Source organism: Loxodonta africana, chromosome 20 (assembly GCF_030014295.1).
Source record: "Loxodonta africana isolate mLoxAfr1 chromosome 20, mLoxAfr1.hap2, whole genome shotgun sequence".
Lineage (NCBI taxonomy): Eukaryota > Metazoa > Chordata > Mammalia > Proboscidea > Elephantidae > Loxodonta > Loxodonta africana.
The window spans coordinates 60,923,325-60,938,778 of NC_087361.1; the positions used below are offsets into that span (position 1 = coordinate 60,923,325).

The window sequence follows — 15,454 nt, forward strand, 5'->3', positions numbered from 1 at the left end:
CATTGGACAGATCTGCTGCAAAAGACCTCTTTAAAGTGTTAAAAAGCAATGATGTCACTTTGAGGACTAAGATGCACCTGACCCAAGCTTTGGTGTTTTCATTCACCTCATATTCACGCGAAAAGTGGACAATGAATAAGGGAGACTAAAGAAGAATTGATGCCTTTGAATTATGGTGTTGTTGAAGAATATTGACTATATAATTGAGCGCCAGAAGAATGAACAAGTCAGCCTTGGAGAAAGTACAGCCAGAGTGCTCCTTGGAAGCCAAGATAGCAAGACTTAATCTCACATACTTTAGACATGTTTTCAGGAGGGACCAGTCCCTGGAAGGGCACCATGTTTGGTAAGGTAGAAGGTCAGCGAAAAAGAGGAAGACCCTCAGTGAGATGGATTGACAGAGTGGCTGCAACAATAGGCTGAAACACAGCAATCATTGTTACGATGGTACAGGACTGGGCAGTGTTTCTGTCACCATGATTAAGAAGCAACTCAATTGCACCTAACAATAAAAATAACAAAATAGAAGGGCAGAGCCAAGATGGCAGAATAGGCAGATGCTTCTGGCGAGCCCTCTTACAACAAAGACCAAAAAAAAAACAAGTGAAATGAGTATATTTATGACAAGCTAGGAGCCCTGAACATCAAAGGCCAGCTTAGAAAATGAACAGGGGGCAAGGGGAGGAAGAGATAGCTCAGAAGGAGAGAGGAGTTGCTGGACCTGAATCATGGGGAGCCCTCAGGCACCATTCCCAGGAGCGGTGGCGGTGGGCTGGTACTAGTATTCCGCCACAGTTTCCTCAGGGAGAAGCAGACAGCCACGCAGCCTACTCACACCTCCGGAACCAGAGAAGAACGGTGATCTTGGCAAAAGCTAAGTACTTGCGTATATTTTACCGCATCCCCCGCCCCTGCTCCTAAGCTGGCTTGAGCAGCTGATTTCACTGGGCCTGAGATAGACCCTGTTGAGTGCCTAGAACCATCCTCTCGGCCTTGGAGAAGGAATAAATTTGCAACCGGGGAAAAAGATAATTTTCCAGCTCCACTAACTGTGGGAGTTCAGGACAGAAGTGGCTCCTGTCCAGGCATAAATGTTCCATGGACTTTGAGTACATTTCCCCTCTGCATGGACCTGTCTGGGCCTATTTCAGGAGAACAGGCCCTTGTTGGCAGACCCCAACCATTTCAGATGTGCAGCGGAGAGGTGAGTGTTTCACGTTTGACATTGCTTTGCCATACTAAACAGGGCCCACACTTACCCACATCAGGGGCCTAAGGACTGGTGGCTCCACTCAGGTTACCCAGCCACCTGTGACAGGGTTCCAAGGATAACTGGTACTCCCCAGTCCTTACAACCAGAAATATTGGTTTCCCATGGTCTGCCTGCAGAACCCACCCACCTGTATGCTCTAGGGAACAGGGACATGCTTTCCTCAGAGACACGAGGGGGACGATTTTCAGCCCCCTGCCTTGTTCAGAGTGTGACCCTCTCCTGCAACCAGATTTCGGCACCTACACCAATCATTCCTGCCCCTCTAAGACTGTAGGACAGAGCCTGTACCACACACTTCATGATCAACTACCTGGACACCTGAGCTGAATTCACACAAGAAAAGCGAATGGGCTCCTAGACTAATATACCTGATAACAGCTCCAGCAATCTGGGGACAAGACTTCAGAGCTCCAAAGGAAAAAATAATCAAGCTAGCTCACTCAAGCAACCCATTTGGACATATCAAAACAAGACAAAGCAAGAAGCTACGATACAGCAAGTAAACATAAAATAAACTAACACAATAACTTATATATGGCTCAGAGACAACAGTCAATATCAAGTCATATAAAGAAACAGACCATGATTGCCACAACAAGCTATCAAAACAAAGAATCAAGGGATCTTCTAGATAAAAGCGCTTTCCTGAAATTAACAGAGGCAGAATACAAAAGATTAATATACAGAACCCTTCAAGATATCAGGAAGGAAATGAGGCAACATGCACAACAAGCCAAGGAACACACAGATAAAGCAATTGAAGAGAATTAAAAAGAGTATTCAGGAACATAATGAAAAATTTAATAAGCTGGAGAAATTCATAGACAGACAGCAATCAGAAATTCAGAAGATGAACAATAAAATTGCAGAAGTAGACAACTCAATAGAAAGTCAGAGGAGCAGAATTGTGCAAGTGGAGAGCAGAATTTCTGAACTCGAAGATAAATCACTTGGCACTAATATATTTGAAGAAAAATCAGATAAAAGAATTTAAAAAAATGAAGAAACCTTAAGAATCATGTGGGACTCTATCAAGACAAATAACCTACGAGTGATTGGAGTACCAGAATGGGGAGGGATAACAAAAAATTCAGAGAGAATTGTTGAAGGTTTGTTGGCAGAAAACTTCCCTGATATCATGAAAGATGAGAAGATATCTACCCAAGATGTTCATCAAACTCCACATAAGGTAGATCTTAAAAGAAAGTCACCAAGACATATTATAATCAAACTTGCCAGAACCAAAGATAAAGAGAGAATTTTAAGAGCAGCTAGGGATAAACAAAAAGTCACCTACAAAGGAGAGTCAATAAGAATAAGCTTGGACTACTCAGCAGAAACCATGCAAGCAAGAAGGCAAAGGGATGACATATAAAAATTGAAGGAAAAAAATTGCCAGCCAAGAACCTTATATCCAGTTAAATTGTCTCTCAAATATGAAGGTGAAATCAGGACATTTCCAGATAAACAGAAGTTTAGGGAATTCATAAAAACCAAACCAAAACTACAAGAAATATTAAAGGGAATTCTTTGGTTAGAAAATCAGTAATATCAAGTATCAATCCAAGACTTGAACACTGGACAGAGCAATCAGAAGTCAACCCAGATGGGAAAATCACAAAAATAAATCAAGATAAAAAAAAATACTCAAAACAGGGAAACAGCAATGTTATTATGTAAAAGAAGACAACATTAAAACAATAAAGATAGACTAAGAAATGTACTCATAGATCTTCTATATGGAGAGGAACACAAGGCGATACAAAGAAATAAAAGTTAGGTTTAAATTTAGAAAAATAGGGGTAAATAATAAGGTAACCACAAAGGAGACAAACTATCCTACTCATCAAAATAAAATACACACAAAAACATAGTGAGTCAGTAGAAACAAAATCAACAACAACGAATATGAGGAAAGGACAATATATAAAGAGAATCTACTCAGCACATAAAATTAAGTGGGAAAAAGAAATTGTAAACAACACACAAAAAAAGATGTCAACATGATAGCACTAAATTCATACCTATCCGTAATTATGCTGAATGTAAATGGACTAATTGGGCCGATAAAGAGAGAGTGGCAGAATGGATTAAAAAGCATGGTCCGTCTATATGCTGCCTACAAGAGACACACCTTAGACTTGGAGACAAAAACAAACTAAAACTCAAAGGATGGAAAAAAATATATCAAACAAACAACAATCAAAAAGCGCAGGAGTGACAATATTAATTTCTGACAAAATAGACTTTAAAGTTAAATCCATCATAAAGGATAAGGAAGAACACTATATAATGATTAAAGAGTCAATGTATAAAAAAAAAAATTTTTTTTATACCAAGAAGGTATAACCATATTAAATATTTATGCAACCAGTGACAGGGCTGCAAGATACATAAAACAAGCTATATGGGCCTTGAAAAGTGAGATAGACAGCTCCACAATAATAGTAGAAGACTTCAACACACCACTTTCGGTGAAAGACAGGACATCCAGAAAGAAGCTCAATAAAGACATGGAAGATCTAAATGCCCCAATCAAACAACTCGACTTCATAGACATATACAGAACACTCCACCCAACAGCAACCAAGTATACTTTCTTTTCTAGTGCACATGGAACATTCTCTAGAATACAGCACGTAGTGGGTCATAAAGCAAGCCTTAGCAGAATCCAAAACATTGAAATATTACAAAGCATCTTCTCTGACCATAAGGCCATAAAAGTAGAAATCAATAACAGAAAAAGCAGGGAAAAGAAAACAAATGCTTGGAAACTGAACAATAACCCTGCTCAAAAAAGACTGGATTATAGAAGACATTAAGGATGGAATAAAGAAATTCATAAAATCTAATGAGAATGAAAACACTTCCTATCAGAACCTTTGGGGCACAGGTAAAGTAGTGCTAAGAGGTCAATTTATATCAATAAATACACACATACAAAAAGAAAAAAGGGCCCAAATCAAAGAATTATCCCTACAAGTTGAACAAATAGAAAGAGAGCTACGAAAGAAAACCTCAGGCACCAGAAGAAAACAAATAATAAAAATTAAAGCAGAACTAACTGAAATAGAAAACAGAAAAACTGTTAAATGAATTAACAAGAGGAAAAGCTAGTTCTTTGAAAAAATCAACACAGTTATAAACCATTGCCCAAACCGAAAAAGGAAAAACAGGAGACGAAGCAAATAACCCAAATAAGAAATGAGATGGGCGATATTACAACAGACCCAACTGAAATTCAAAGAATCATATCAGATTACTATGAAAAATTGTACTCTAACACCTTTCAGAACCTAGAAGAAATGGATGAATTCCTAGAAGAAAACTACCTACCTAAACTAACACAAACAGAGGTAGAACAACTAAATAGACCCATAACAAAAGAAGAGACTGAAAGGGTAATCAAAAAGCTCCCAACAACCAAAAAAGCCGTGGTCTGGATGGCTTCACTTTCAGAGAAGAGTTAACACCACTACTACTAAAGGTATTTCAGAGCATAGAAAAGGACAGAATACTCCCAAACTCATTCTATGAAGCAACCATATCCCTGATACCAAAACCAGGTAAAGACACCACAAAAAAAAGAAAATTACAGACCTATATCCCTCATGAACATAGAAGCAAAAATCCTCAACTAAATTCCAGCCAATAGAATTCAACAACATGTCCAAAAAATAATTCACCATGACCAAGTGGGATTCATACCAGGTATGCAGGGATGGTTCAACATTAGAAAAACAATTAATGTAATCCATCATATAAATAAAACAGACAAGAATCATGATTTTATCAATTGATGCAGGAAAGGCATTTGACAAAGTTCAACAACGATTCATGATAAAAAAAACTCTCAGCAAAATAGGAATAGAAGGAAAATTCCTCAACATAACAAAGGGCATTTATACAAACCCACTAGCCAACATCATGGTAAATGGAGAGAGCCTGAAAGCATTCCCCTTGAGATTGGGAACCAGACAAGGACGCCCTTTATCACCACTCTTATTCAACATTGTGCTGGAGGTCCTAGCCAGAGCAATTAGGCTAGATAAAGAAATAAAGGGCATCCAGATTGGAAAGGAAGAAGTAAAAGTATCTCTATTTGCAGATGACATGATCTTATACACAGAAAACCCTAAGGAATCCTCAAGGAAACTACTGAAAGTAATAGAAGAGTTCAGCAGATTATCGGGATACAAGATAAACATACAAAAATCAGTTGGGTTCCTCTACGCCAGCAAAAAGAACATCAAAGATGAATTCACCAAATCAATGCCATTTACAGTAGCCCCCAGGAAGATAAAATACTTAGGAATAAATCTTACCAGAGATGTAAAAGACTTATACAAAGAAAACTATAATACACTTCTGCAAGTAATGAAAAGAGACTTACATAAGTGGAAAAACATACCTTCCTCATGGATAGGAAGACTTAACATTGTAAAAATGTCTATTCTACCAAAAGTGATCTGTAGATTTAATGCAATTTGGATCCAAATTCCAACGACATTTTTTAATGTTATAGAGAAACAAATCACCAACTTCTCATGGAAGGGGAAGAGGCCCCAGGTAAGTAAAGCATTACCGAAAAAGAAGAACAAAGTGAGAGGCCTTACTCTACCTGATTTTAGAACCCATTATACTGCGACAGTAGTAAAAACAGCCTGGTACTGGTACAACAACAAATATATAGATCAATGAAACAGAATTGAGAATCCAGACATAAATCCATCCACATATGAGTAGCTGATATTTGACAGAGTCCTCAAAGCAATTAAATGGGGAAAAGACAGTCATTTTAACAAATGGTGCTGGCATAACTGGATATCCACCTGCAAAAAAGTGAAACAAGACTCATACATCACACTATGTACAAAAACGAGCTCAAAATGGATCAAAGACCTAAATATAAAATCTAAAACAATAAAGGTCATGGAAGAAAAATATAGGGACAATGTTAGGAGCCTTAATACATGGCATAAACATTATACAAAACATTACTAACAATACAGAAGAAAAACCAGATAACTGGGCACTCCTAAAAATCAAACGCTTATGCTCATCCAAGGACTTCACCAGAAGAGTAAAAAGATTATCTACAGAGTGGGAAAAAGTTTTTAGCTATGACATTTCTGATTTTAGCACCTGATCTCTAAAATCGACATGATACTGCAAAAACTCAACTAAAAAAGATGAATAACCCAATTAAAAAATGGGCGAAAGATGAGAACATACACTTTACTAAAGAAGACATTCAGATAGCTAACAAGTACATGAGGAAATGCTCACAATCATTAGCCATTAGAGAAATGCAAATCAAAACTTCCATGAGATTCCATCTCACTCTAACAAGGCTGGCATTAATCCAAAAAACGCAAAAATAATAAATGTAGGAGAGGTTGTGGTGAGACTGGAACACTTATACACCACTGGTGGGAATGTAAAATTGTACAACCACTTTGGAAATCAATTTTTCTCTTCCTTAAAAAGCTAGAAATAGAACTACCAAAGGATCCAGTAATCCCACTCCTTGGAATATATCCTAGAGGAATAAGAGCCTTTTCATGAACAGATATATGCACACCCATGTTCATTGCAGCACTGTTTACAATAGCAAAAATTTGGAAGCAACCAAGGTGCCATCAATGGACGAATGGATAAATTATGGTATATTCACCCAATGGAATATCACCCATTGATAACGAACAGTGAAGAATCTGTGAAACATTTCATAACATGGAGGAATCTGGAAGGCGTTATGCTGAGTAAAATTACTCATTTGCAAAAGGACAAATATAAGACCACTTTTATAAGAACTTGAGATATAGTTTAAACAGAGAAGAAAATATTCTTTGATGGTTATGAGAAGCGGGAGGGAGGAAGGGAGGGTGGGAGAGGGGTATTCACCAATTAGATAGTAGTTAAGAACTACTTTAGTTGAAGGGAAAGACAACACACAATACAGGGGAGGTCAGCGCAACAAGACTAAACCAAAAGCAAAGAAGTTTCCTGAATAAACTGAATGCTTGGAAGGCCAGCGTTGCAGTTGTAGGGCTTTGGCAACCAAGGTTTCAGGGGACATCTAAGTCAATTGGTATAATAAAATCTATTAAGAAAACATTCTGCATCTGACTTTGGAGAGTGGTGTCTGGGGTCTTAAACCTTATCAAGTGGCCATCTAATATGCATCAATTGGCCTCAACCCACCTGGACCAAAGGAGAATGAAGAACACCAAGGACACAAGGTAATTACCAGCGGAAGAGACAGAAGGGGCCACATAAAGCAGAGACTACATCAGCCTGAGACCAGAAGAACTAGATGGTGCCCAGCTACAACGGATGACTGCCCTGACAGGGAACACAACAGAGAACCCCTGAGGGAGCAGGAGAGCAGTGGGATGCAGACCCCAAATTCTCGTAAAAAGATCATAGTTAATGGTCTGACTGAGACTCGAAGGACCCTGGTGGTCATAGCCTCCAGACCTTCTGTTGGCCTAGGACAGGAACCATTCCCTAAGCCAACTGTTCAGACAGGGATTGGACCGGAAAATGAGATGGAGAGGGATGATGGTGAGGAGTGAGCTTCTTGGATCAAGTGGACACTTGAGACTATGTTGGCGTCTCCTACCTGGAGGGGAGATGAGAGGGTAGAGGGGGTTAGAAGCTGGTGAAATGGACACAAAAAGAGAGTGGAGGGAGGGAGCGGGCTGTCTTGTTAGAAGAGAAATTGGGTGTAAAAAAAAAAGGTGTATATACGTTTTTGTGTGAGAGCCTAACTTGATTCGTAAACTTTCACTTAAAGCGCAATAAAAATTAAAGAAAAATAACAAAGGAAAAAACAAAATCATACACTCTTGGATGAAATGTCTCTTCATGTTTTTGCCCTTTTTCTAATTGGATTTTAAATAATATCTTATTATTTCTTGTATTGAAAATACACACAGGAAAAGATAAACCAACAGTTTTTACATCTGCAATTTAGTGACTTTGATTAAATTCTTCAAGCTGTGCAACCATTCTTACTTTCGTTTTCCAAATTGTTCTTCCCCCATTGACATAAACTCACTACCCCCTAAGCTTCTTATCTAAACTTTCAATTGCTTTTGTCAGTTTGATCCCATAAAGATAGTTCTTTAAAAGAACAGTGTGCACATGACAGACATGCTTTATTAATTAAGCTAAATTTAAGGATTAAGATTTAAAGGTTTCTCAAGGAAATATATTTGGGGCTCATCCAGCCTCAACGGCTCCAGAAATTTTGGATTCCATGAATATTTTAAATTCTGTTCTACATTTCCCCTCTTTTGATCAGGATTCTTGTATAGAATCTTTGATCAAAATGTTTAGTAGATTATTTGTTTTTTTAACCATTGTGTTTTGAGAATCCTTTATATAGCCTAGATATTAGTCCTTTGTGAGATATGTAGTTTGAAAATATTTTCTCCCAGTCATAGTTTGTCTTTTTATCTTATTAACTGAGCCTTTTGCAGAGGAAAAGTTTTCCATTTTTCCTTTTATGGATTGTGCTTTGGTGTCAAGTCTAGGAACATTTTGCTTGCCCTAGATCCTGAAGATTTTCTTCCATGCTTTTTCCCAAGGAGTTTTATGTTTTCATGTCTTACATTTAAGGCTGTGATCCATTTTAGTTAATTTTTGTATATGGTAAAAAAAAAAAAAAAAAAAATTTTTTTTTTTTTTTTTTTATGAGACTTAGGTTGAGGGCTTTTTTTCTTTTTCTTTTTTTGCCTGTAGATTTCTTCTTGCTCCAGCACTATTTGTTGAAAAGGCTGTCTTTCCTCCACTGAACTGCTTTTGCAACATGGTAAAAAACTAGTCAGGCATATTTTTGAGGGTCTATTTCTGGGTTCTCTATACTGTTACATTGATCTATATAGATCAATTCTTCTTCCAATATCAAACCAAAAATCTCAAACCCATTGCATTTGAGTTGATTTTGACCCATAATTACTGTAAAAAAAAAAAAAAACTATACACAAAGCCTTGGAATCAGCTAGACAGATTTTTCCACCTTATTCCTCTTATTTAAAATTGTTTTAGCTTTTTTCTGCTTTTCCATATAAATTTTAGAATAATATTGTCTATATCTATAAAAATTCTTGCTAGAATTTTAATAGGAATTGCGCTAAACCTGTACGTTAATTTGGAGAGAATCGACATCTTTAGTATCTGGAGTCTTCTAATTTGCAAACATGGTATGTTTCTCCATTTATTTATATCTTCTTTGATCTCTTTCATCAGTATTTTGTTGTTTTCAGCATACAAGTCTTATGCTTTGTTAGATTTACATCTAAATTTTTGAGCTATTGTAAATGGTATTGTATAATTGTGGTGTTCATTTATATAAAAATAATTTTTTTATGTTTATCTTGTATCATGTAAATTCACTTATTAGTTCTAGAACTTTTTTTTTGTAGATTCCTTGGAATGGTCTATGTAGACCATCATGTCATTTACTAATAGGGGTAGGTTTTTGTTTCTTCGTTTCTGATTAGGATGCTGTCTTAATTATCTAGTGCTGCTGTAACAGAAGTACCTCAGTGGGTGTTTTAACGAAGAGAAATTTATTTTCTCACATTTTAATAGACTAGAAGTTTGAGTTCAGAGCACCAGCTCTAGGGAAGGGCTCTCTATTGGCTCTAGGGGAGGATCTTTGATTCTTTCAGCTTCTGGTCCTCAGTTTCTTGTTGATCTTTGTGTGGCATTAAGCTTCCTCGTTTGTCCTTGCTTCTGTGCCTAATCTGCTCTTTTTACATCTTCTGAGATGTGATTGGTTTAAGACGCATCCTATGCTGTTATGAAAGCCCTGGTGGCACGTGTGGTTGAGTTCAGCTGCTAAGCAAAAGGTTGGCAGTTTGAATCCAGCAGGTGCTCCTTGGAAACCCCATGGGGCAATTCTACTCTGTCCTATATGGTCACTATGACTCAATGGCAGTGGGTGTGGTTTTTTTTGGTTTGTGCTGATATGACCTCATTAACATAACAAAGAAAACCCAAATCCCAGATGGGGTTACATCCACATGTGTACAGGTTAGGATTTATAACACATCTTTTGGATGGAATACAATTCAATCTATAGGAGATGCCTTTTATTTTCTTTCTGTTGACTTATTGCAGCGGCTAGAACCTTCAGTTCTATGTGTGACGAGAGTGGATATCTTGCATTGTTTCTGATCTTAGGAGGAAAACATTCAGTCTTTCTCCATTAGGTATAATGTAAGCTGTAGGTTTTTTACAGATACTCTTTGTGAAGTTAAGGAAGTTACTCTGTATTCCTACTTTTCTGAGAGTTTTCATCATGAATGAGTTTTGCATTTTGTTGTATGCTTTTTCTGTATTGATTTATATAATCATTTGATTTTTCTTCTTTATTCAGTTAGTATGGTAGATTACATTGATTAATTTTCAAATATTGAACCATATTTGCATTCAGGAAGCAGAAGTCCCATTCAGTTGATTTTATTTTATTTATTTATTTGGAATGCTGGCTCCATTTCTTGCTACCCGTATGAGCTTGGAGTTCATTCATTCACTTTTTCTGCCTGAGATCTCACAGCCCAAGCTTCCTCAATTTTACTTGATTAAGTTTCTTTTCATGAGAGAGAAATTAAAACTCCAACCCTAGAAGAGTTCTGTGCATTGACAGGAGGGGGTGGAAACAACTCCTCTCCCCAAAGATGCACACTAGTTACTCTGGATTTTCAGCTTTCCTTTTCACACTTTTTCAGTGCTAGGGCCAACCATAGGGGGAGCAGTGATGGCAGCTTATTTTATATTCACTATAGGATCTTCAACTCCTACCAAAAAAAAAAAAAAAAAAACCCAGTGCCATCAAGTCGATTCCCACTCATAGAGACTCTGTAGGACAGAGTAGGGCTGCCCCATGGAGTTTCCAAGGAGCGCCTGGCAGATTCGAACTGCCGACCCTTTGGTTAGCAGCCGTAGCACTTAACCACTACGCCACCAGGGAAAAAGAATTTCCTGTGATAGGAGGGTAGAAGGGGAAACCCTGGTAGTGTAGTGGTTAAGTGCTATGGCTGCTAACCAAAGGGTCGGCAGTTCAAACCTGCCAGGTGCTCCTTGGAAACTCCATGGGGCAGCTCTACTCTGTACTATAGAGTTTCTATGAGTTGGAATAGACTTGATGGCACTCGGTTTGGTTTTTTTGGTTGGTGTTAGGAGGAGAAGTTTCACCCAGAGATTTGTAAAAACCTGTCAGTGGCACAGAGAAACATCCTTTCTGCTTGGCCTGGCTTCAGAAGGCACAGCTTTTGGCCTTTGACTATTGAGGGCAAAACCCATGGTTGGTTATCTCTTGTAGCCAAGCTTCTTTAGACTTCTTCCTGAAGTGAATCTGCCTCCTTAACAGCCTAAATGACACGGTGAGGTGTAATCTTGATGAGGAATAGCATGCATTTTGAATTCTCTAGATGAAGCTTGGAATGCTGGCTCCATTTTTTGCTACCTGTATGAGCTTGGAGCTCATTCATTCGCTTAAAAACAATCTTTTAATGCCATTCTGGACCAGCCACCCTGCTCGGCTCCTGGAGTATAGTAGTGGATGCCCTTCATTACTCTCTTCTCTTCAATTTCTGGCTATCAGCACACCCAGTTGGCTTTATTTCAAAAATGTATCCAAAATCAGAGATTATTTTCTCCATCACTCCCATCTTTTGCCCAGGATGTTAAAATTTTGTTCTTCCGTCTAAGCCTTTGTCCTAATTCATTATCTGCAGAGCAGCCAGGATGATCTTTGAAAAACATACATAAGATTATCATTCCCTTGCTTAATACCCTCTTGTTACATCTGGTTGTACTAAGAATAAACCCCAACTCCTTACCATAGCCCACCAGGCCCTGCATGGTGTGGTCTCTGCTTCCCTCTTTAAGTTTATCTAGTATCCCTCCCGACCCTTGATGTGCTTCAACCTCACTGGTTTTCTTGGCTATCTAGTGCTGCTATAGCAGAAATACCACAAGTAGATGGCTTTAACAAAGACTGATTTATTCCCTCACAAAAAAAAAAAATAATTTTTTTTTTTTTGGTCTGGGAGGCTAGAAGTCTGAATTCAGTGTGACAGCTCCAGAGGAAGGCTTTCTCTCTCTGTGGGCTCTAGGGGAATATCCTTGTCATCAATCTTCCCTGGTGGAGGAGCTTCTTAGCACAGGGACCCAGGAACAAAGGACATGCGATTCTCCTGGCTCTTGTTTCTTGGTGGTGTGAGGTCCCCCTGTCTCTCTGCTCACTTCTCTCTTTTATATCTCAAAAGAGATTGATTTAAGACACAACCAAATCTTGTAGATTGAGTCCTGACTCATTAACATAACTGCCTCTAATCCTGCCTCTTTAACATCGTAAAGGTAGGATTTACAACACGTAGGAAAATCACATCAGATGACAAAATGGTGGGCAATAACACAATACTGAGAATCATGGCCTAGCCAACTTGGCACATATTTTTGGGGACACAGTTCGATCCATGACACTAGCCTTCTTTCTCATCCTAAAAAATATCAAGCTTGTTCCACCTTGGGGTCATTACATTAGTTATGCTCTCTACCTAGGATACTTCTCCACAGAACTTTGAATGACTGACTCCTTCTTGTCATTCGAGCCTTAGGTTCAAACACTCTCACTCTCTTACCCCTCAAGTCACATTCTATCAACTGTGTTTCCCCCTTCATATTTTGCTTTTATCACTATTTGAAATTATCTTGATTATTTGTCTCTAGGCTGCACTCCGTGAGAGCAGGAATGTTGCCGTTTCCTTCGTTGCTATATGTATGTCCAGTTCCTGGAACAGTTCTTGGTACAGAGCAATACATATTTGTTGAGTAAAGTTGCTTAACTCTCTCGAGCCTAGGTTTCTCATTTGTAACATAGTATAATGATTGGTTAAAAAAACGAGATTTTGTTTGGAATTAAGTGATACAATAAATGTATGTGAAGTGTTTAGTACAGTGTTTGGCTCAGAGTATTTGTTCTTTATGAGTATTTGTATTATATAAAAGTTCACTTTACAACCAGAATGCTCCTTGGAAGTGAGAATGAGGAGATTTTGGCTCGCTTACTTTGGACATGTCATCAGGAAAGACTAATCTTTAGAAAAGGACATCATGTTTGGTAAAGTAGAGCGTTGGTGAAAATGAAGGAAACTCTCAGTGAAATGAATTGACACAATAACCACAACAATGGCATAGGACTAGGCAACATTTCATTCTGTTATATATAAGGTCACAATGAGTCAGAGTGATGACAATGAACAACAATGTTCACTTCCATTCTCTCATACTACTGTAGTACTTGTTCTTGGACTTAATGATCTATCCAGAGCGATATGAGTATTTGCCAGTGACAGATGCCTACTGGTCAGATGCTTGTAATTAAATCCTAACTTAGTTTCTCTTCGCCATGTTTTTCTGAACAGGTCCTGCAGCTGGGCTCAGACATCCTTCCCCAATACAAGCAAGAGGCACCAAAGACTCCTCCTCACATCATCTTACATTACTGTGTTTTTAAGACCACGTGGGATTGGATCATCTTGATCTTAACCTTCTACACAGCCATCTTGGTCCCTTACAATGTTTCCTTTAAAACTAGGCAGAACAATGTGGCCTGGCTGGTTGTGGATAGCATCGTAGATGTCATCTTCTTGGTGGACATTGTGCTGAATTTTCATACCACCTTTGTTGGACCAGCTGGGGAGGTGATTTCTGACCCCAAACTCATCCGCATGAACTACTTGAAGACGTGGTTTGTGATAGACCTTCTGTCCTGTTTGCCATATGATGTCATCAACGCTTTTGAGAACGTGGATGAGGTTAGTGCCTTTATGGGTGACCCAGGGAAGACGGGTTTTGCTGATCAGATTCCACCACCACTGGAGGGGAGAGAGAGTCAGGTATATCCTTCAAATCTCAGTCCTTGTTGTTATGTCTTTAAGCTGAATTACTAAATGTGGTTGGTGAACAGAAGACTAATTAAATGGGTGGGAACTAGCATGACTGATGTGCAGAGCAGAGGGAGCATGCTGTTCCTACCCCTTAGAACCTTTGGAGGTTCAGAGGCAATGCATGTCAGTGACTGGATGTTGAAAGGACCACGTGGGGTTCAAAAGAACCAGGTGTCTCAGTGGTGCAAACCACTAACTCAAGGGTGGTGGGCTGCAGAAGCAGACATGCATTGCCACTTCTTTGGTTAATATTTCACTCAGAATACAGTTGCTGAATGTGTACTTATCGATTATTGATTTTCTAATTATGGGGACTTTTCTATGATCTGCTGCTGCCCTTTGACTGTTTCATAGCTACCTACTCCTGGCAACAGGAATGCCATTTCTCTCTAAGTTTGCTTTTTTGGTAAATATTGGAAAAAAAGGAATGACTTGTTTCTTTGCTAAAATGAATTTTGGAGGTGACCACTGGCTTTCAGTTTTCAATAGTCATCCTCACCTGGATTTGCTGAGGTAGTCAGACGCCTGTTGTAGTTACAAGGACTAGTGATTATTATTGAATTCCACTGTATTGGATTGTTAATCTTTAGGGAAATACAGGAATTAAACAAAGATAAGCTCCCTGTAAATGTGCTGGAATCAGGACTTGCCCGAATACCCATTGTCTGAATGGATGCCTAGGATATGTTGCAACAGGATTTAGCCACTGGGATCGTTAAAGTCATTTTCTTCTAAAAAAAAAAACAAGGATGTCAAGCCATTGCAAAGGAAATGGTCAGATTCTTGTTTTGTGTGTGACAGGGGAATTATTCTTCCTTTATCCTACTCGTAGTTGACACCCCAGATAGATCAAGATAAGGCAGTTTTTCTGGTAAATCTTCAGCATCCTTCAGCCATGGGCCTTCATTGTCTCAGATTACAGAGGGTACAAGATATCATACAATGGCTGGGTGAGCGTGAAGGCTGAGCTGATGCAAGACACATTCTCAAGGCTAAAGGGTTAGTGAGACTCACCCTTAAGATAGTTGGAAGGAACAATCTGCTTCTTGCCAGGAAAAGAAGACTGGCAATGACTTTGTGTCTTAGTGGTAGCATAATGATGCCTCACTTTCTTCAGATCAGTACCAGTGAGTGAGGACATCAGCCTCTTCCTCTGGGAGAACTAACCTACCTACCACTTCTGTCTAAGGAAGAGCAGCTCTTCCTGCAA

At 38.7% G+C, this 15,454-nt stretch overlaps 1 protein-coding gene across 2 annotated transcripts in view; it reads left to right on the plus strand.

Annotated features, from left to right (window-relative positions):
* Positions 1-15,454, plus strand: part of KCNH1 (potassium voltage-gated channel subfamily H member 1) — a 742,144-nt gene that overhangs the window by 158,029 nt on the left and 568,661 nt on the right. Inside the window, exon 6 of one of the 2 annotated variants that reach the window (XM_003410287.3) lies at positions 13,720-14,193. In XM_003410287.3, the coding sequence (XP_003410335.2) occupies positions 13,720-14,193 (474 nt within the window). The remainder of the gene's footprint in view (positions 1-13,719; positions 14,194-15,454) is intronic. The other variant, XM_003410286.4, reaches the window with a different exon arrangement.